General features: G+C 35.2%; 1 protein-coding gene across 2 annotated transcripts; it reads left to right on the top strand.

Moving 5' to 3' along the window:
* The first annotated feature begins 10,758 nt into the window (after window positions 1–10,758).
* LOC135205384 (uncharacterized) lies at window positions 10,759–12,745 on the top strand. Of its 2 annotated transcripts, none has more exons than XM_064235888.1 (2): window positions 10,759–10,911; window positions 11,066–12,744. In XM_064235888.1, the coding sequence occupies exons 1-2, from the start codon at window positions 10,852–10,854 to the stop codon at window positions 12,443–12,445; spliced, it is 1,440 nt and encodes a 479-aa protein (XP_064091958.1). In that variant the 5' UTR covers window positions 10,759–10,851; the 3' UTR covers window positions 12,446–12,744. The 2 variants fall into 2 exon arrangements, with proteins under 2 accessions (XP_064091958.1, XP_064091951.1); XM_064235881.1 differs by having other exon boundaries at window positions 10,798–10,911; window positions 11,063–12,745.
* Window positions 12,746–17,210: the final 4,465 nt, after the last annotated feature.

Below are 17,210 nucleotides of genomic sequence, written 5' to 3' on the forward strand. Positions count from 1 at the left end.
TCCTCCAATAATACTGGGTGGTATTTATATAGTGTGGGGTTCCGGGTTGCATCCTGCCTCCTTAGGAGTCCATCACTTTTCTTACTATGTGCGCCATTTCTAGGATCACATTCTTTTGCATGAGTCCTGGAGCTACTTCAGCCTCTAGTTTTTTTAGATTCCTTCCCAAGGATCTTGGGATCGTGCCTAATGTTCCTATGATTATGGGTACAATTTCCACTGGCATATCCCATATCCTTCTTCTTCTTCTTATTCTTCTTCTTATTATTATTATTATTAGTTATTATTATTATTATTATTATTATTATTATTATTTCAGTAGATGAAACACTTTCACATGGAACAAGCACACAAGGGCCATTGACTTGAAATTAAAACTGCTAAAGCATGTTGGTTTCAACCATCCACCGCAGATCCCACACTGCAGCAGTAACTGATCATGATACAGAGCCAGTCATTTTTCGTCGCCTCGGTGGAGGCGGGAACACGCGACATCTGAGCAGCATGCCACGACACTGCAACCATACCAGCGGACCAGTATTTTGCTTTATTAAAAACATAACTCTAAGAAACAGCAAGTAGAGCTACTCTTGAAAAATCAAATGAATAATTTACCCTCATTTCTATGTACTTTATGCCAGGATTAATCCTCCACATCAAGTATTTAAAAGAGGAAATTACATAATAATAATAAAAAAAAAAGTTTGCAAAGCAAGAAGACTCGCATTCCATCAAAAAAAGAATAAATACAAAATAAAAAAAATAAATATACAAGTGGCCTCACAATAAAAAATACTGCATACGCGAGTCAAAGATGTACAGCAATACAAATGGTGACCTTATGTCCTAACATCCAAAATACATTACAATTAGTTTTATAAACGAAAGTGAATTAAATATGTGATGGTCTACAGGATGTCTCATCGCTTCACTTGAATCATTACATAATTTCTGAATACTTCCCTTTCTCATAAAATCAACCACAAATAATAAAAGAAAAACAATAAAATAACTTGCTGGACCTGTACCACTAAAAAGAAAAAAAAAATTTGTTAATTCGTTATTTGAACCTTTACCGCTGTCTTTAAAAAATTTACTTGTAATGCAGAAAATAGCAGAGTTTTTCAAGGGAAGAGTAAGTACAATAATCTTATCTTCGTTTTTTTTGTTTAATTCCCATGTTTTGGCAGCAAAATAAAGAAGAAAATTAGTAATAGATCTAAACAAATTAAAGTATAAAGTGACCCGTAAAATATGTGTTTTATTTTCCATTTACTTACAAAAAAAGTCCCGAGAATTGATGAGAGGAAGTCAGGGGAGCAACAGGTGAGTTAAGTTTATTTTCCACTTGGACCTCAAGGCTCTGTAGGAGTTTTATGATAATTTTAAACCTAACATATTGTATTTACTTTTTTTCCTTTAAATAAACGATGTTCTTGATTCCAAAACTAATATTATCAGCTATGCTCATATATCTCAAAGCATTTTGTTGAATATTTTGTTATTTGTTTTCATATCATAAATTACTGAACTTAATATTGTGTGTAGAAAACCTAAACCTAGACACACCCCACTAAACCTAAACACCACCTAAACTAAAATAACCCATCACTAAACCTAAACACACCCCCACTAAGCATAAACACTAGCCCCCATAAACAAAAACACCCATCCCACTAAATTTAAACACACTCTTCACTAAACCTAAACACACCCCTAGTAAACCTAAACACACACCACCCACAAAACCTAGAAACACCCCTCACTAAACCTGAATGCACCACCCACTAAACCTAAACATAGCCCCCTACTAAAACGAAACAAACCACCGCCATTAAACCATACCACATTGACTTCTAAACCTCACCACACCCCCAACTTAACTGAAACACCTCCACTAAACCTAATCACACCCCACCTATACCTAAACACACCCCTCTACTAAACCTAAACACATACCCCACAAAACCAGAACACACCCCATTAAGCTTAAACATACTGTCCCCATCAAACCTAAACACATTCCCATCCTAGCTAAAGACACCAACCCACTAAAAATGAACACTCCACCATACCTGAATATATACTAAACCTAAATGAACCCCCATTGAACCCAAACACACCACAAATTAAGAATAAAAACACCCCCACTAAACCTAAACACATCCTCTAATAAACATAAACACCCTTCCTAATAAATCTAAATACATACTCCAATACACCTAAGTGCACCTCACTAACCCTAAACACGCACCACCCACAAAACCTAATCAAATCCCTCACTAAACATAAATACCTAAACTCCCCCCACTAAACCTTAAAACAACCCCTGTTAAACATAAATGCACCACCCACTAAACCTAAACACACGCCCCTACTAACACTAAACACACTCCATTAAACCTTAACAAATTCCCTACTGAACCTAGGCACACCCCCAACTTAACTGAGACACCTCCACTAAACCAATATACACCCTTAATAAACCTAAACACATTCCCACTAACCAGAACACACCACGCTAAGCCTAAACACTCTGTCCACTAAACCAAACACATCACAACTAAAGCTAAACAATCCCCTGATTAATCTAACCACATCCCCGCTATTCAGAACACACTCCACTCAGCCTAAACACACTGTCCACCAAACTAAACACATCCCCACCAAACCTAAACACATCCCCCACTAAAGCTAAACCCATCCTCCAACTAAACCTAAACACATTCACGCTAAACTAGAACACCCCATCCAAGGTTTAAGGTTTAGTGAGTGTTTAATGTATAGTGAGTATTTAGTGAATGTTTAGCGAGTGTTTAATGTATAGTGAGTATTTAGTGAATGTTTAGCGAGTGTTTAATGTATAGTGAGTACTTAGTGAATGTTTAGTGTATAGTGAATTCTTAGTGAATGTTTAGTGAGTGTTTAGAGTTTAATGAATGTTTTGAATTAAGTGAATGTATAGTGATTACTTAGTGGTGTTCAGTTAGTGTTTAGGGGAAAGTGAATATTTAATTGATGTTTAGTGATTGCTTAGTGCTTTGTGAGTGTTTAGTGAGCTTTCTGAGTACACTGAGTACCTAGTGAGTATTGGGTATTCAGTGAGTATTTAGTATTATTGAGCATGAGTGTATAGTAAGTGTGAGTGTTTAGTAAGCTTAAGTGTATAGTGAGCGTTCTGTGTAGTGAGTACCTATTGAGTGTTGAGTATTCAGTTAGTGTTAAGTGATATTGAGTGTGTGTGCCTAATAAGAATAAGTGCTTAGTGAGTGTAAGTGTTTATTAAGTGTGAGTGTTTTTTTATTGTAAGTGTATAGTTAGTATTAGTGTTTAATGATTATACATTACTGTTTAATTAGTGTTCAGTGATAACTGTATGCAAAGAAAGTCGTACAATTTACAGATACCATTTATACTAGACATTGCTTAGATCCAAGAGCAGATGCTTAGGTCTTGACCATAATGGTTGGAGTGCTTAGGTTATCTCGTTTTTGTCAGCTAATTTTCTCTGTGGATTGGGTCAAGTATATAATAATAATAATAATAATAATAATAATAATAATAATAATAATAATAATAATAATAATAATAATAATAATAATAATGATAGTATTGTTAAAAATGGTTGTTGCTTCGGTACTATTAATCTTGTGGAGAGTCTTCTCTATTTTTATGATGACAGCTTTTTTTCTGTTGCTTAGACTGGCGAGCAACGCACCAAAGGGCATGATAAAATTCGGTTGAGTCGTTTTGGTGTTGTCGCGTTGAAGAGAGAGAGGAGAGAGAGAGAGAGAGAGAGAGAGAGAGAGAGAGAGAGAGAGCATTGTAGTATAAGCAATAATAAACACCAAAATGACTCACCCGAATTTTACCATGCCCTTTGGTGCGTTGTTCGCCAGTCTAAGCAACAGAGAGAAAACAGTCATCAGAAAAATAGAGAAGACTTTCTACAAGATTAATATATAGTGCTGAAGCAGCAACCATTTTTAACAAGACTTGTCTACGAGAGGTCTCCTTCCGAAATAAGAGTAGTAGTAGTAAAAACATAATGATAATAAATTCTTGTAATTATACGAATTAGAATGCAAAATTCTGTATTTCAACTACAATAAACCTCAGCTTGGAAATATTTCGAAATATATTTACCACTGATGGTTAATCTTCCTAAAAATAAAAATAAAAACTAACGTGATAAAATAATAATTAAATAAAAGGAAGGAAAGCAAAGCTGCCCTACGTAGTGCTTCGTCTCTACAGTATAGTATAATCTTCCTCCTTCCCCTCCTCGACCTCTTCCTCCTCCTCTTCTATACTCTCCTCATTCTCTTCTTTACTCACCTCCTACTCGTTCGCTTTTCCTTCCTCCTACACCTTCCCCTCTTCTCAACTTCCTCCTACACCCCCACCTGTACTAAGAGCCGGACCGAGAATTTTCAACATGGCTGCCCTGATGGCACACCTCGGCAGGAAGATCGCCACTCTATGTTATAGACTCTCTTTGGGAGCTGCAGAGCCTTGCAGCCATCTTTAAATGTCTCTTAACCGTGCAAATTGAACAGTGGCTTTGTGTATTCGTGATTTTTTTTTATTCTGATCGCAGTAATGGTATGATACTTGCTTATAGTTGCCAGAATAGGAAAAACAAGTGTTTGGGAGGAAATGGGATAACGTTTCACAGGTAAATGAAGCATAATACAATGTAATTATCCTTAATTTTTTGCTAGTCAGATAGCCTATATTTCGCCGTAGCAGTAGATCTACTTTCACTCTTAACATGTCTTATCTTCAGCGTTCTATCAATCGTGGCGCATAAATGTAATGGCAATTTGATTTTTCAATATGTAGATGCCACATAATATAAAGTAAGAACGATTGTGATGGTTATTAAAAGTGCCCATTAGTACGTAGGCCTATAGGTACAATAACACTAGAAGATGTGCCAACCAGTCTCTATTTTTAAGCATGTTACTGTGATGCATGAGGATGCCTGCTGCATTTTTCAGTCACTAAGAATTACCTGAAGTATGTATGTAGGCTGGCATGGTACGGTCTATGCCATCACTATTTTCAGTTATTTAACAGAATGCATACCACCAGAATCGGTTTCTCAACGAAATTCCAAAACTTTACGTTTGGGGAGAGCGTTTCAGGACGACGTAAACAAAATGAGTATATAAAACAAATACCATTATTCGATTTTAATAAAAATAGCCAGTTTTTATTTGTAGCAAATCCTTTCTGTGTCAGCATGTAGATGTGTAGGATACTGGTTTTGTCAGCAATTCTCGTCTTTGAAACATGTTACTGTGAAAGTTTTCTGAAAAGGATTAACCAAATCCAGAAAAGAACTTCGATGACTCCAGTTGAAGTGAAAAATATTCGTAATTTTTAAGTGTAACAGCATTGGCTAAATGGATTTTTTCATCGAACCAAATTTCTCTTAGATTAGTAAAAGCAACTACATGAAATCTGGTAGCCTCGGCTAGTCCTATGCCCTCTAATTATTCATTTGGTAAGGTGCTATATTATTTAAGCCTTTCTCTAAGTACAAAATGGTTTCAAAAATATAAAATATTTCTTTATGGGAAAAGATATCGAACACTCTTGTCAAGGGAAAAGTAGTCTTTAAGAATGGTAACAGCAAGGAAAAGATTCTTAACCTAGCAAGTGCTGGCCCGTGCCTACGGATTCTTCTTGTAATTTTATTGCTAATTATTCCAAATATAACCCCAAATTAATTCTCAGTATCGTTCCAAAACTAAAACCTTTAAAGAGACTGACAGGATCCTGGAGACTGATGTCATGGGATTTTTTTTTTTTTTTTTTATGGTGTATTGAAACCTCCCTGTCTTGCCCTTGTTTGCATCTGGGACCTCGTTGTCGATTGTTTTGAAGTTGATTTCCTTTGGCAAGTTGTCCATTGGCGCAGGTCAGCCTTTCAGTTCATGCCAAAATATTTTGTTGAATTTTCAGTTTCATTTTGTGATAAAATTGTAGAACCCAACCTGATGTTGCTGGACCTTCACCCATAAATGTTTGCTGATATTTTTTGCAATTTTCATATTTAACATCTATTTTAACAAATACATAATTATTCTACTCAACAATAAACCATTTTGAAGTCCATTATTGCAACACCGATAGCATAAAGATGCGAATGAATGGCCATTTCTTCTTACTGGAAATATTGGCGGTTAACGAAAAACAAGCCATTTATTTATATTAAACTAATATCTCTAGTAAGCAAATTAATATAATTCATTAGAGTCTTTGATAATTTCTCAATATATGAGACGGAAATTGCCATTTGAACTCCACACATTGCCATGGCAACGGCTTTCGTCTACGGTACCATGACTACATGCGCAGACGAGTCTCAAACTAATGCCGGCTAGATACAGTATCTAGCGGCAATGCCCAAACTCGTCGTAGAGCGGGACTACCTTGTCATTTCCAGGATTAATCCTGGTCATTTCTATACCGTGGGCAGTAGTGGGATCATCTCAGTCGATGGGCCTTCGGCCAAACGGCTGCGCATGCGCACTGAAAAGTTAATAAGGAAGGCAAGTTAGACACCTTTTTGGCTCAGTTCGCTTGCTCGATGTCCGTCCCCAGCACATAGCATGTAGTACCAATCAATAGCATAGACTTGAGAGTTTTATTAAATTGAATTGTTTATGCCTAAATTGATGACATCTAATTTAATTTTTTTGTAATAATTGATACGGATGTCAAAATAACATATATTCATAATTTTGCTCTTTTTTACGGGAAAAATAATAATGAAGGTTGAAAGTGGTACCACTATTCCTGAATGTCTTCTACAATCTATATGAATGACACTTTGCTTGAGCAAGCAAAATCCAAAGGTTATCGTAACAGATTAAGCCTATGTAAATTCATGGTTATAAACCATATATGATATTCAGTTTTTAAATAAGAAGAAATATTCATTATGGCTAAATGATGTAAAACAAGAATAGGCCTATATAGAGTCTATTCATGATTATACATTACATGCAATTCATTTTTAAAATGAGAACAAAATAATATTCAACATTCTCATAAAAATAAAATAAAATATTAGACTGCATGTGTATTCTTTGCTCACATCCCATGCAAAGTAGTTTTGAAATTAGATAAGATAAACACACAAACGAAACAAGAGGAACAGTGGTAAACTATGGATGTTCATTCGTTGTAACCCATCATAAGAAAGTCATTTTTAAAGTGAAAACAAATTAGTATGAAGCATTTTAATGAAGCAGAGAAAAACAAAGTTCAATTTTGACATGAAGAACATTTACTAACTTAATTAATATAATTATCTTGTAATGGTACTCTTCCTTCATTCATAAAATGTCCTGGCCATCATTTGACCCAACTTAGATAATACGGTAGATTTCAAACCCATACCCCGCCGCCTCCCCCTTCCCCCGTCCCCATTCCCTTTGTAATTTACATGGTAAATGAACTATACAGGTTTATCATACCTCATTTCATGTACTCGGGATCGTAGAAACATATTATTGAAAATGCTTTTTCTTTCCTGTGATTATAAAATCTGTAAGAAGGTTTGTGTTTAGGTTTAGTGGGGTGTGTGTTAAGGTTAGAGGGGGTGTGATAAGGTTTAGTGGGGATATGTATAGGTTCAGCAGCGGCTGTGTTTAGGTTTAGTGGCAGTATGTGTATAAGTTTAGTGGGGTTTGTGTTTAGGTTTAGTGGGAATGTATTTAGGCTTAGCAAGGGGGGTTGTCTAGGTTTAATGAAAGTGTATTTAGGCTTAGTGAGGGTCTGTTTAGCTTTAGCAGTAGGCATGTGTTTAGGTTTATTGCAATGTGTTCTTAGGTTTAGGAAGGGTGTGTTTAGGATTAGTGGGGGTGAGTTTAGGTTTAATGAGAGCTGTGTTTAGGTTTTATAGGTTGTGTGTTTCTGTTTAGTGGAGAGTTTTTATAGATTAAGTGGGGTTATGTGCTTAGATTTAGTGTGGATGTGTTTGAGTTTAATGGGGGTTGTGTAGGTTGAGTGGGGTGTGTTTAGGTTTAGTGGGAGTGCATTTAAGTTTGGTGGGAGGGATGTTTAGGTTTAGTGGGGATGAGTTTAGGTATGATGGGAGTACACTTCAGTTTAGTGAGGTGTGCGTTCAGGTTTCGTGGGTGTTGTGTGTTTAAGTTTAGTGGGAGGGGTGCTATGTTTAATGGTGGATGTGTTTAGGTTTAGTCAGGGTGTGTTTCGGTTTAGTGGAGGTGTTTTAGTTAAGTGGGGATGTGATTATATTTATTTGGGGTGTGTTTAGCTTTAGTGGGGATGTTTTTTGGTTTAGTGGGTGTGTTTAGTTAAGTAGGGAAGGGATTATGTTTAGTGGGGGTGTTTCAGTTAAGTGGGTGGTGTGAGTAAGTTTAGTGGGGGTGTACTTAGGTTAAGTGGGTTTTTTAGTTAAATTTGGGTTCTGATTAGGTTTAGTGGAGTGTGTTTTGATCTAGGGGTGCTTAGGTTTAGTGGGAGGTGTTTGGGTTTAGCGGTGGCATGTTAATCAAAAGCACACATGTTACTTCATTCAGAGTATTCTCGGAGAGCGCTGGTTTGGAAGATATCATATATATATATATATATATATATATACATATATATATATATATATATATATATATATATCTATATATATATGTATCTGTATATATACATATATATATATATAATATATATTATATATATATAATAATATATGATATTATATGTAATTATATATATATGTATATATATATAATATATATATATATAGATATATATATCTATATATATGTATATATTATATGTATATATATATATATATATATCTATATATATATATATACTATATATATATATATCTATTATAATATATATATGTGTGTGTGTATAAGTTTATATAAATATAATTTATAATATCACTATAATTACCATTCATTTAGTTAATCACAGATTTTTATCTTATATTCTATTTACGTTTTTATTTGTATTTCTAATATAAATGAATGATTGTCACACCACACAAATGATGGAATGGCCATAATACCGCTTGAACAAGCGCTGTACTTCTACACATACATACACACAGATACACACATGCATGTATTAATATTATATATATATATATATATATATATATTATATATATATATATATATATATACATGAGTTGTGTCTACTAAATAACAAGCCTGATTAAAGAACCCACCTTTATCAATGTTTTAATAATCTAATGCCTGTCCCCTTCAGTATAATGAATTTCTGTCAGCTGTTTCAACATATCCACCGTTTTCTGCTTTACAGCAATAACTGACCCAAAACGTGTCTCTTTCAGGACTGATTTAACTTTTCGGAAAAGATAAAAGTGGCACGATGCTAAATCGGGCCAATATTGAGGATGTTCAGTTGTAGTAATGTGCTTGTCGTTCATTGACTGCTTTACAGAAAGTGCTGCAGAATGTCAACACAACATTCCTTACGACGTTCTTTTTGCTCTGGTGTGAGAAACCTCGGGACCATCTTTGCACAAACTTAATGCATATTAAGATCCTCACGTATAATTTTCCATACGGTGTCTTTGTCAGCGTTCACAGATTCAGGTATCATTCGAACACTGAGTCGGCGGCTTTTCGAACAATCTGACTGATTTTTCCTACATTTTCTTCGGTTGTTTACAGGACAAGTACGTCCAGGGCGTTCATCATCTTTGACACTCTCCCATCGGTGATTCTTCCGTGCCGCTCAAACATACGCGCACGAGATATGCAGTCACTCCCATAAGCTGCACTAAGAATTTGAAAACATTCTGTTGGTGTTTTGTGAAGTTTGCTGAAGATTTCAAAGTGACTCGTTCTTCAGCTTTTATAAGCTTAGCATTTTTTAGGCCCACTACAGAAAACACAAACAAACGAAATAGCGACTCACAATTTACTGAAGGTCATAGAGTGTTGAGGCTTCTTATGCAGGTTAAGAGCAAGTTAAGACAAGTTCAAAGTCACCAAGTATGCAGTTATGACCGATTCGGATTGTTTTTGTTTTGTTTACTATAGTCGATTCATTTAAGGTAGATTCTTGTGCCTACGAGACGTTTGTTTGGCGGCCTCTGATTGGCTGGTAGCGGAGGCAGACTGCTCGCTCAGTGGGTCATATTTTCGTTTGTAGCTTAGAAAACTAGCAATATGTTTACATTTCTTCATTTATCTCACGTTTTACAAAAGATAGGAAAGTTTTGGTCATACCTAAGGATTCGGTATTAAATGTACAATTAAATAATCTTTTTTTGAAATCAATAAGTTAAAATACAAAGGAATTACAACGAGTAGAAGTGAAGGGAGAAACATTTCATTCTTTATACCTGTTTTTATTCATCATCGGATTTTGCATAATTCATGAGATCAAGATAAAATAAAATCTTGTGTTATCAAACAATAAAATCACCCTGAATACGCTGGTGCTTTCAGATTTAGATGCGTGTAATATGTAAAGAGAAAATGAAGAATATGTCTTATTATGTTGCATTCGTGCTTGACTCGGTTTGACAATAGTGCCGAGACACATCGTTGGGTGGTCCTCTCAGCTAGAGCCGTTGGCGTGTTGGCAGTTGCCAATTGGCGATATGAGAAGTTTGCAGTTTCGAGACTATGTATTCACCGAATTATTATGTCTTATATTTTCTATAAATAAATGCATAGAATTCCCATTATGACTTTCGAACATTTTTACTCAAATATCATATATGTCCGTATTTCTGGACATATCTGATAAAAAAGTAAATAATCAGATGGATGCATCTGGTATCGTTAGAGGTGTAGGCTGGCCGCGGGCGGGAAATTCAGTCCAGGAATGAATTTGAAATCTACGGACCTACTTCGCACTCTTCAGCTCATCCTTAGTTTTAATGAGGTTGGTTTCAACATATTGTTTCTAATTTTCTTATATGAATATATTTTCAAACTTAAGAGATATCAGAGACTTAATTGAGTGATATGAATAATAATCTCAGTGGAGCAATAAACAGCAACGAACTAAGCAAGATTTTTTTTTTCTTTTCAAGCAGATGTCTCAAGATGACAGCATCATTCGTCGCACCGTTTCCAGATTTGCAAGTCAAGCTCGCAACATTATAATGAATGTTCATCGTTACTTCAGCTCACAGTGGGGAGCAGACTCAAGAAATGAAGTATTTGAGAAGACCGCCAAAGCTACAGGAGTGCCAACCAACACAGTGAAAAAAATCAAGCGACAGTCATCTGAATGTGGTAACGTCCCCTTCGCTTCACCTGTATATCCCAGGAAGAGGATCCGAGTGAAGGACAAGGTGGATAGTTTTGAAAATGAGTGTATTCGGAAGGAGAATTTGTCTTTTTACGAGAGAGGAGAGCTCCCAACGTTAGATGCCCTACTGGAAAAAGTGAAGGAAGACCCGGTAAAGTTTAATGGTGGAAGAACAACGTTATGGAAAATTGTGAGAGGGCTTGGATTCCGGTACAAAAAAGTGACGAGTGGAAGAGCAATTTTAATGAAACGTGATGATATAGTGGCAGCGAGAACTGAATACCTACGGTTAATTGAAAAGAATAGGAATTGTAGTCCAACTGAACGTAAACCTGAAGTATTCCTTGATGAAACTTGGATAAACCAAAATGAATGTGTACGTCAGTGTTGGACAACGGGTGAAGGCGAAATAGGACCCAAACTTAAGACTGGAAAGGGGTCAAGATTTATTGTGGTGCACGCGGGGAGTGAGAAGGGGTTTGTCAAAGATGCGCTATTGTTGTTTAGGTCAAAAAATGGTGCCAAAGGGGACTACCATGATTCCATGGGCCATGAAAGGTTTTTAAAGTGGTTTAAGGTACAACTATTGCCTAATATAGAAGATAGATCTCTAATCATAATGGACAATGCTCCATACCACAGCAAAATAGAAAATAAAGTGCCAACAACCAGCAACAGAAAAAGTGAAGTCATAGAGTGGCTTTCTTCTAATAACGTCACCCACGACCCATCAGCAACAAAGCCAAAATTGCTGCAGATTGCCAAGTGTCACAAAGAAAAACAGAGGTATGTGATAGATGAGATAGCCCGTGCAAATGGTCATGAAGTGCTCAGGCTGCCACCATATTATTGTCAGTTTAACCCCATAGAACTTATTTGGGCTCAAATAAAGGGGGATATCAGAAAAAATAACTCTAATGCAAATCAATCTTTGAAAACTGTTGAGCAGCTTACGAGACTGGCGATAGACAAAGTTACAACAGAAGACTGGAAGAAATGTTTTCACCACGTTAAGAAATTAGAAGATGATTATAGGAGGAAAGATGTTGCTAGAGAGCATATGTTTGAAAGTTTTGTTATTGACATTGGAGATGACGAAACTGACAGTGATGATATTGATATTAGGGAGGATGACACTGACAGTGATGATATATATCAATGATTTTCCATTATTTTTTTTTTAAGTTGAAGACCTAACAGTGTTTCTATAGTTTTCCATTTTTTAGATAGGCAATTTCATAACTACAGTATATCCATATGAGTTTCCTTTTTTTTTAATATTTAATGGCATAACAATGTACATATCTGTTTATAAATTCTTTTTACTTGGTTTTAATAGAAAAGGGGATATCAATGTATCTTTATAATTTCCCATTCTTTTTGTTCCAATAGGTAATGACATGACTATGTATATATGCATGATTTTCCTTTATTTATTTTTTAAATAATGATGACGTAAGAAAATTTGTAAAATTTTAATTTCTTTTTGTTCATATCGATAGCCTAATGACATACCATGTAAGCCTACTGTGTATGAGTTTCTTTTGTGTTTATGACATAATATATCTGCATGAATTTCCATTCTTTTTGTATAAAAAGATGATGATATAACAGTCTTCTGATTAGTCTCATTATCCTACATGTACTATATATATATACAATTATGCAGGGCTGTGGGAACGGTTACGGGAGCTATACTAACTCAGGTATGAATTAAGTGATTCAAGAATAATCAACTACCTCAGGAGAAAACTAAGCAAATTTTTCCTAAACATTGTTTTAGACATGTTGTCAAGTGTAACATGTATATAAAGGAGATAAACATTCTGGTGTAAGAGTAACTCAAGCAATTCTGAAAAAGACAGTATATTATATTCGTTACATCGTCAACAAATTTTATGGTAAGAAATAAACATTTGTACTTTTGTTTATTGAGTGAACATATGAAAACCATAAGCTTTTGATGTTATTGGCCAGAGAAACAAGTTCTGTTATTTATCAGTGAGCCTCATAAAGCATGTACATTTCTCACTTAGACTAAATTGAAGCCAACACCCAGATGCATCCATCTGATTATTTACTTTTCTTTTATCAGATATGTCCAGAAATACGGACATATATAATATTTTAGTAAAAAATGTTCGAAAGTCATAATGGGAATTCTATGCATTTATTTATAGAAAATGTAATGACATAATAATTCGGTAAATACATATTCTCGAAACTGCAAACTTCTCATCGCCAATTGGCAACTGCCAACACGCCAACAGCTCTAGCTTAGAGGACCAGCCCCACGATATCTTGCGTCTCTCGGCACTACTGTCAAACCGAGTCAAGCACGGATGCAACATAATAAGACATATTCTTCATGTTCTCTTTACATATTACACGTATTTAAAATCTGAAAGCACCAGCGTATTCAGGGTGATTTTATTGTTTTAAAACACAAGATTTCATTATCTTGATCTCGTGAATTATGCAAAATCCGATGATGAATAAAAACAGGTATAAAGAATGAAATGTTTCTTCCTTCACTTCTACTCGTTGTAATTCCTTTGTATTTTAACTTATTGATTTCAGGAAAAGATTCATTAATTGTACATTTAATACTGAATCCTTTGGTATGACCAAAACTTTCCTATCTTTTGTAAAACGTGAGATAAATGAAGAAATGTAAACATATTGCTAGTTTTCTAAGCTACAAACGAAAATATGACCCGCTGAGCGAGCAGTCTGCCTCCCGCTACCAGCCAATCAGAGGCCGCCAAACAAACGTCTCGTAGGCTCAAGAATCTACCTTAAATGAATCGACTATAGGTGGAATTACAGTCTCGTTATTTTGTGAACATACTTTGAATATATATATATATATATATATATATATATATATATATATATATATATATATCTATATATATATATATGAAAGGGCAGGGTGACAAGGAGATAGCCGGTCATCAGGTGATAATACATTTATTGCCGACGCGTTTCGTAACACATAGTTACATCATCAAGGCTAAAAGAGAAAAAACACAAATTAAAAACACATGAAACATAACTTTGACTTTAAGAGTCTCAACAAATATACAAAAAACATACATAAAATGAAAGCAATTTAAAAAGCACCTGCTAGACTAAAAAGTTGAAGACTGAGTGATTCGGAGAGAAGGGAGAAGCAGCGAAGAAAGCCGGTTCAACCCAGATACAACTGTACAGAGGAGGTGTGTGAGTTCAACTTGGGCACCAACTGCTTAATAAACAACGACTCTAATATAAGCAGTTCGTGTAAACGGCTTGTTTGGCCCAAGACAGAGAAATCAGTATAATTGATGGTGGTTTTACAAATTTTTGCATGATTTCTGATATTTGAAAATTCTGGATTGGACACTCTTCAGCCAGTACGATGACTTACACCATTATGTGAATCAGCTCTGACTTTTAGCAATCGTTTAGTCGAACCCACGTAAGTCCCCAAATCACATCTGGGGCAAGTATATTTATATACGACTGAAGATTGCAATATTGGGCAGAGTCTGTCTTTAAATTTGAAAAGGGATCCTATTGTAAGGGGATTTTTTGGAATTAATATAACTTGCAACATATTATAGTGTTTTTTCAATTGCAGACTTGAGATTCCTTCTAAATTTGTCGTCTTGGATGTATGGAATACTGGCATATAGTTTCTTTCGTGGAACAGTGCTTATGGAAGGGGAGTCCGATAATTTCTTATTAGAAAATTCTTGCAAGTTTGAAGAAAACATGTGAGGGAAACCAGTTATCGGAAAAATATTTGAACAGGAACAATATTTCTTTATGATACAAATCCCAGGAAGAGGTTAGAGTGTAAGCTCGATGGAGCAAGGTAAAAATTGAATTAAGTTTAAAATTATAAAAACAAGCACTATAAAAGTTTGAACCCAGACCGGAGAACGTCTTTTTTCTAAAAACGGAAGTGTTAAAACTATCACCTCTTCGAAAAACCAAAACATCCAAAAATGGTAATCGATCATTTTCCTCTCTCTCTAATGTAAACTTGATATTAGGATGTAATTCATTGATGTACGAGAGAAATTGATCAGCATGGAAAGCTGATTTAAAAAGAACAAAGGTGTCATCGACAAACCGTTTATACACAAGAGGATAAAAACCAAGGGGGCAATTTTCCAACATGTGATTTGAATTCTTCGGAGTTTTTCAAGGTATGTTGATTATAAGTGAATGGTTCTAGTAAAGGAACAAGGTATTTAGCTAGTTTGTAATTCGGAGCATGAATTGATGACAATATTGGTCTCAACATACCTTGAAAAACTCCGAAGAATTCAAATCATATGTTTTATGTCAAGACTCTGACTTATATATGACCAGTTACGATGTTGAATCTTTATTTACAAATGTCCCAGTAGAAGAAACAATCGAGGTTATTTTAGATAAAATTTTTATTGAACCTAATGACACTTATTTTAACTATGATCGTTGTCTTTTTAAGAAATTGTTGCAATTAGCAGTGCTGGACACTGCCTTTATTTTTAATGACCATCTTTATAAACAGGTTGACGGAATGGCAATGGGATCACCTCTCGGTCCCACGTTTTCCAACATTTTCATGTGCTCCCTGGAGGAGGACATGTTGGAAAATTGCCCCCTTGGTTTTTATCCTCTTGTGTATAAACGGTTTGTCGATGACACCTTTGTTCTTTTTAAATCAGCTTTCCATGCTGACCAATTTCTCTCGTACATCAATGAATTACATCCTAATATCAAGTTTACATTAGAGAGAGAGGAAAATGATCGATTACCATTTTTGGATGTTTTGGTTTTTCGAAGAGGTGATAGTTTTAACACTTCCGTTTTTAGAAAAAAGACGTTCTCCGGTCTGGGTTCAAACTTTTATAGTGCTTGTTTTTATAATTTTAAACTTAATTCAATTTTTACCTTGCTCCATCGAGCTTACACTCTAACCTCTTCCTGGGATTTGTATCATAAAGAAATATTGTTCCTGTTCAAATATTTTTCCGATAACTGGTTTCCCTCACATGTTTTCTTCAAACATTGCAAGAATTTTCTAAATAAGAAATTATCGGACTCCCCTTCCATAAGCACTGTTCCACGAAAGAAACTATATGCCAGTATTCCATACATCCAAGACGACAAATTTAGAAGGAATCTCAAGTCTGCAATTGAAAAACACTATAATATGTTGCAAGTTATATTAATTCCAAAAAATCCCCTTACAATAGGATCCCTTTTCAAATTTAAAGACAGACTCTGCCCAATATTGCAATCTTCAGTCGTATATAAATATACTTGCCCCAGATGTGATTTGGGGACTTACGTGGGTTCGACTAAACGATTGCTAAAAGTCAGAGCTGATTCACATAATGGTGTAAGTCATCGTACTGGCTGAAGAGTGTCCAATCCAGAATTTTCAAATATCAGAAATCATGCAAAAATGTGTAAAACCACCATCATTATACTGATTTCTCTGTCTTGGGCCAAACAAGCCGTTTACACGAACTGCTTATATTAGAGTCGTTGTTTATTAAGCAGTTGGTGCCCAAGTTGAACTCACACACCTCCTCTGTACAGTTGTATCTGGGTTGAACCGGCTTTCTTCGCTGCTTCTCCCTTCTCTCCGAATCAATCAGTCTTCAACTTTTTAGTCTAGCAGGTGCTTTTTAAATTGCTTTCATTTTATGTATGTTTTTTGTATATTTGTTGAGACTCTTAAAGTTAAAGTTATGTTTCATGTGTTTTAATTTGTGTTTTTTCTCTTTTAGCCTTGATGATGTAACTATGTGTTACGAAACGCGTCGGCAATAAATGTATTATCACCTGATGACCGGCTATCTCCTTGTCACCCTGTCCTTTCATATGCTGTGGCCTGCTTGCGCCAACGTTTTCTGTCTTATATATATATATATATATAT

This window comes from Macrobrachium nipponense, chromosome 11 (genome assembly GCF_015104395.2).
Source record: "Macrobrachium nipponense isolate FS-2020 chromosome 11, ASM1510439v2, whole genome shotgun sequence".
NCBI lineage: Eukaryota > Metazoa > Arthropoda > Malacostraca > Decapoda > Palaemonidae > Macrobrachium > Macrobrachium nipponense.

What these genes read in the sequence shown, in the direction of transcription:
- LOC135205384 (XM_064235881.1), top strand. Translation starts at nt 10,852, where the DNA reads ATGAATTTGAAATCTACGGACCTACTTCGCACTCTTCAGCTCATCCTT. An exon ending in TCATCCTTAGTTTTAATGAG is followed by an intron (nt 10,912 to 11,062) that starts GTTGGTTTCAAC and finishes TTTCTTTTCAAG; the next exon opens with CAGATGTCTCAAGATGACAG.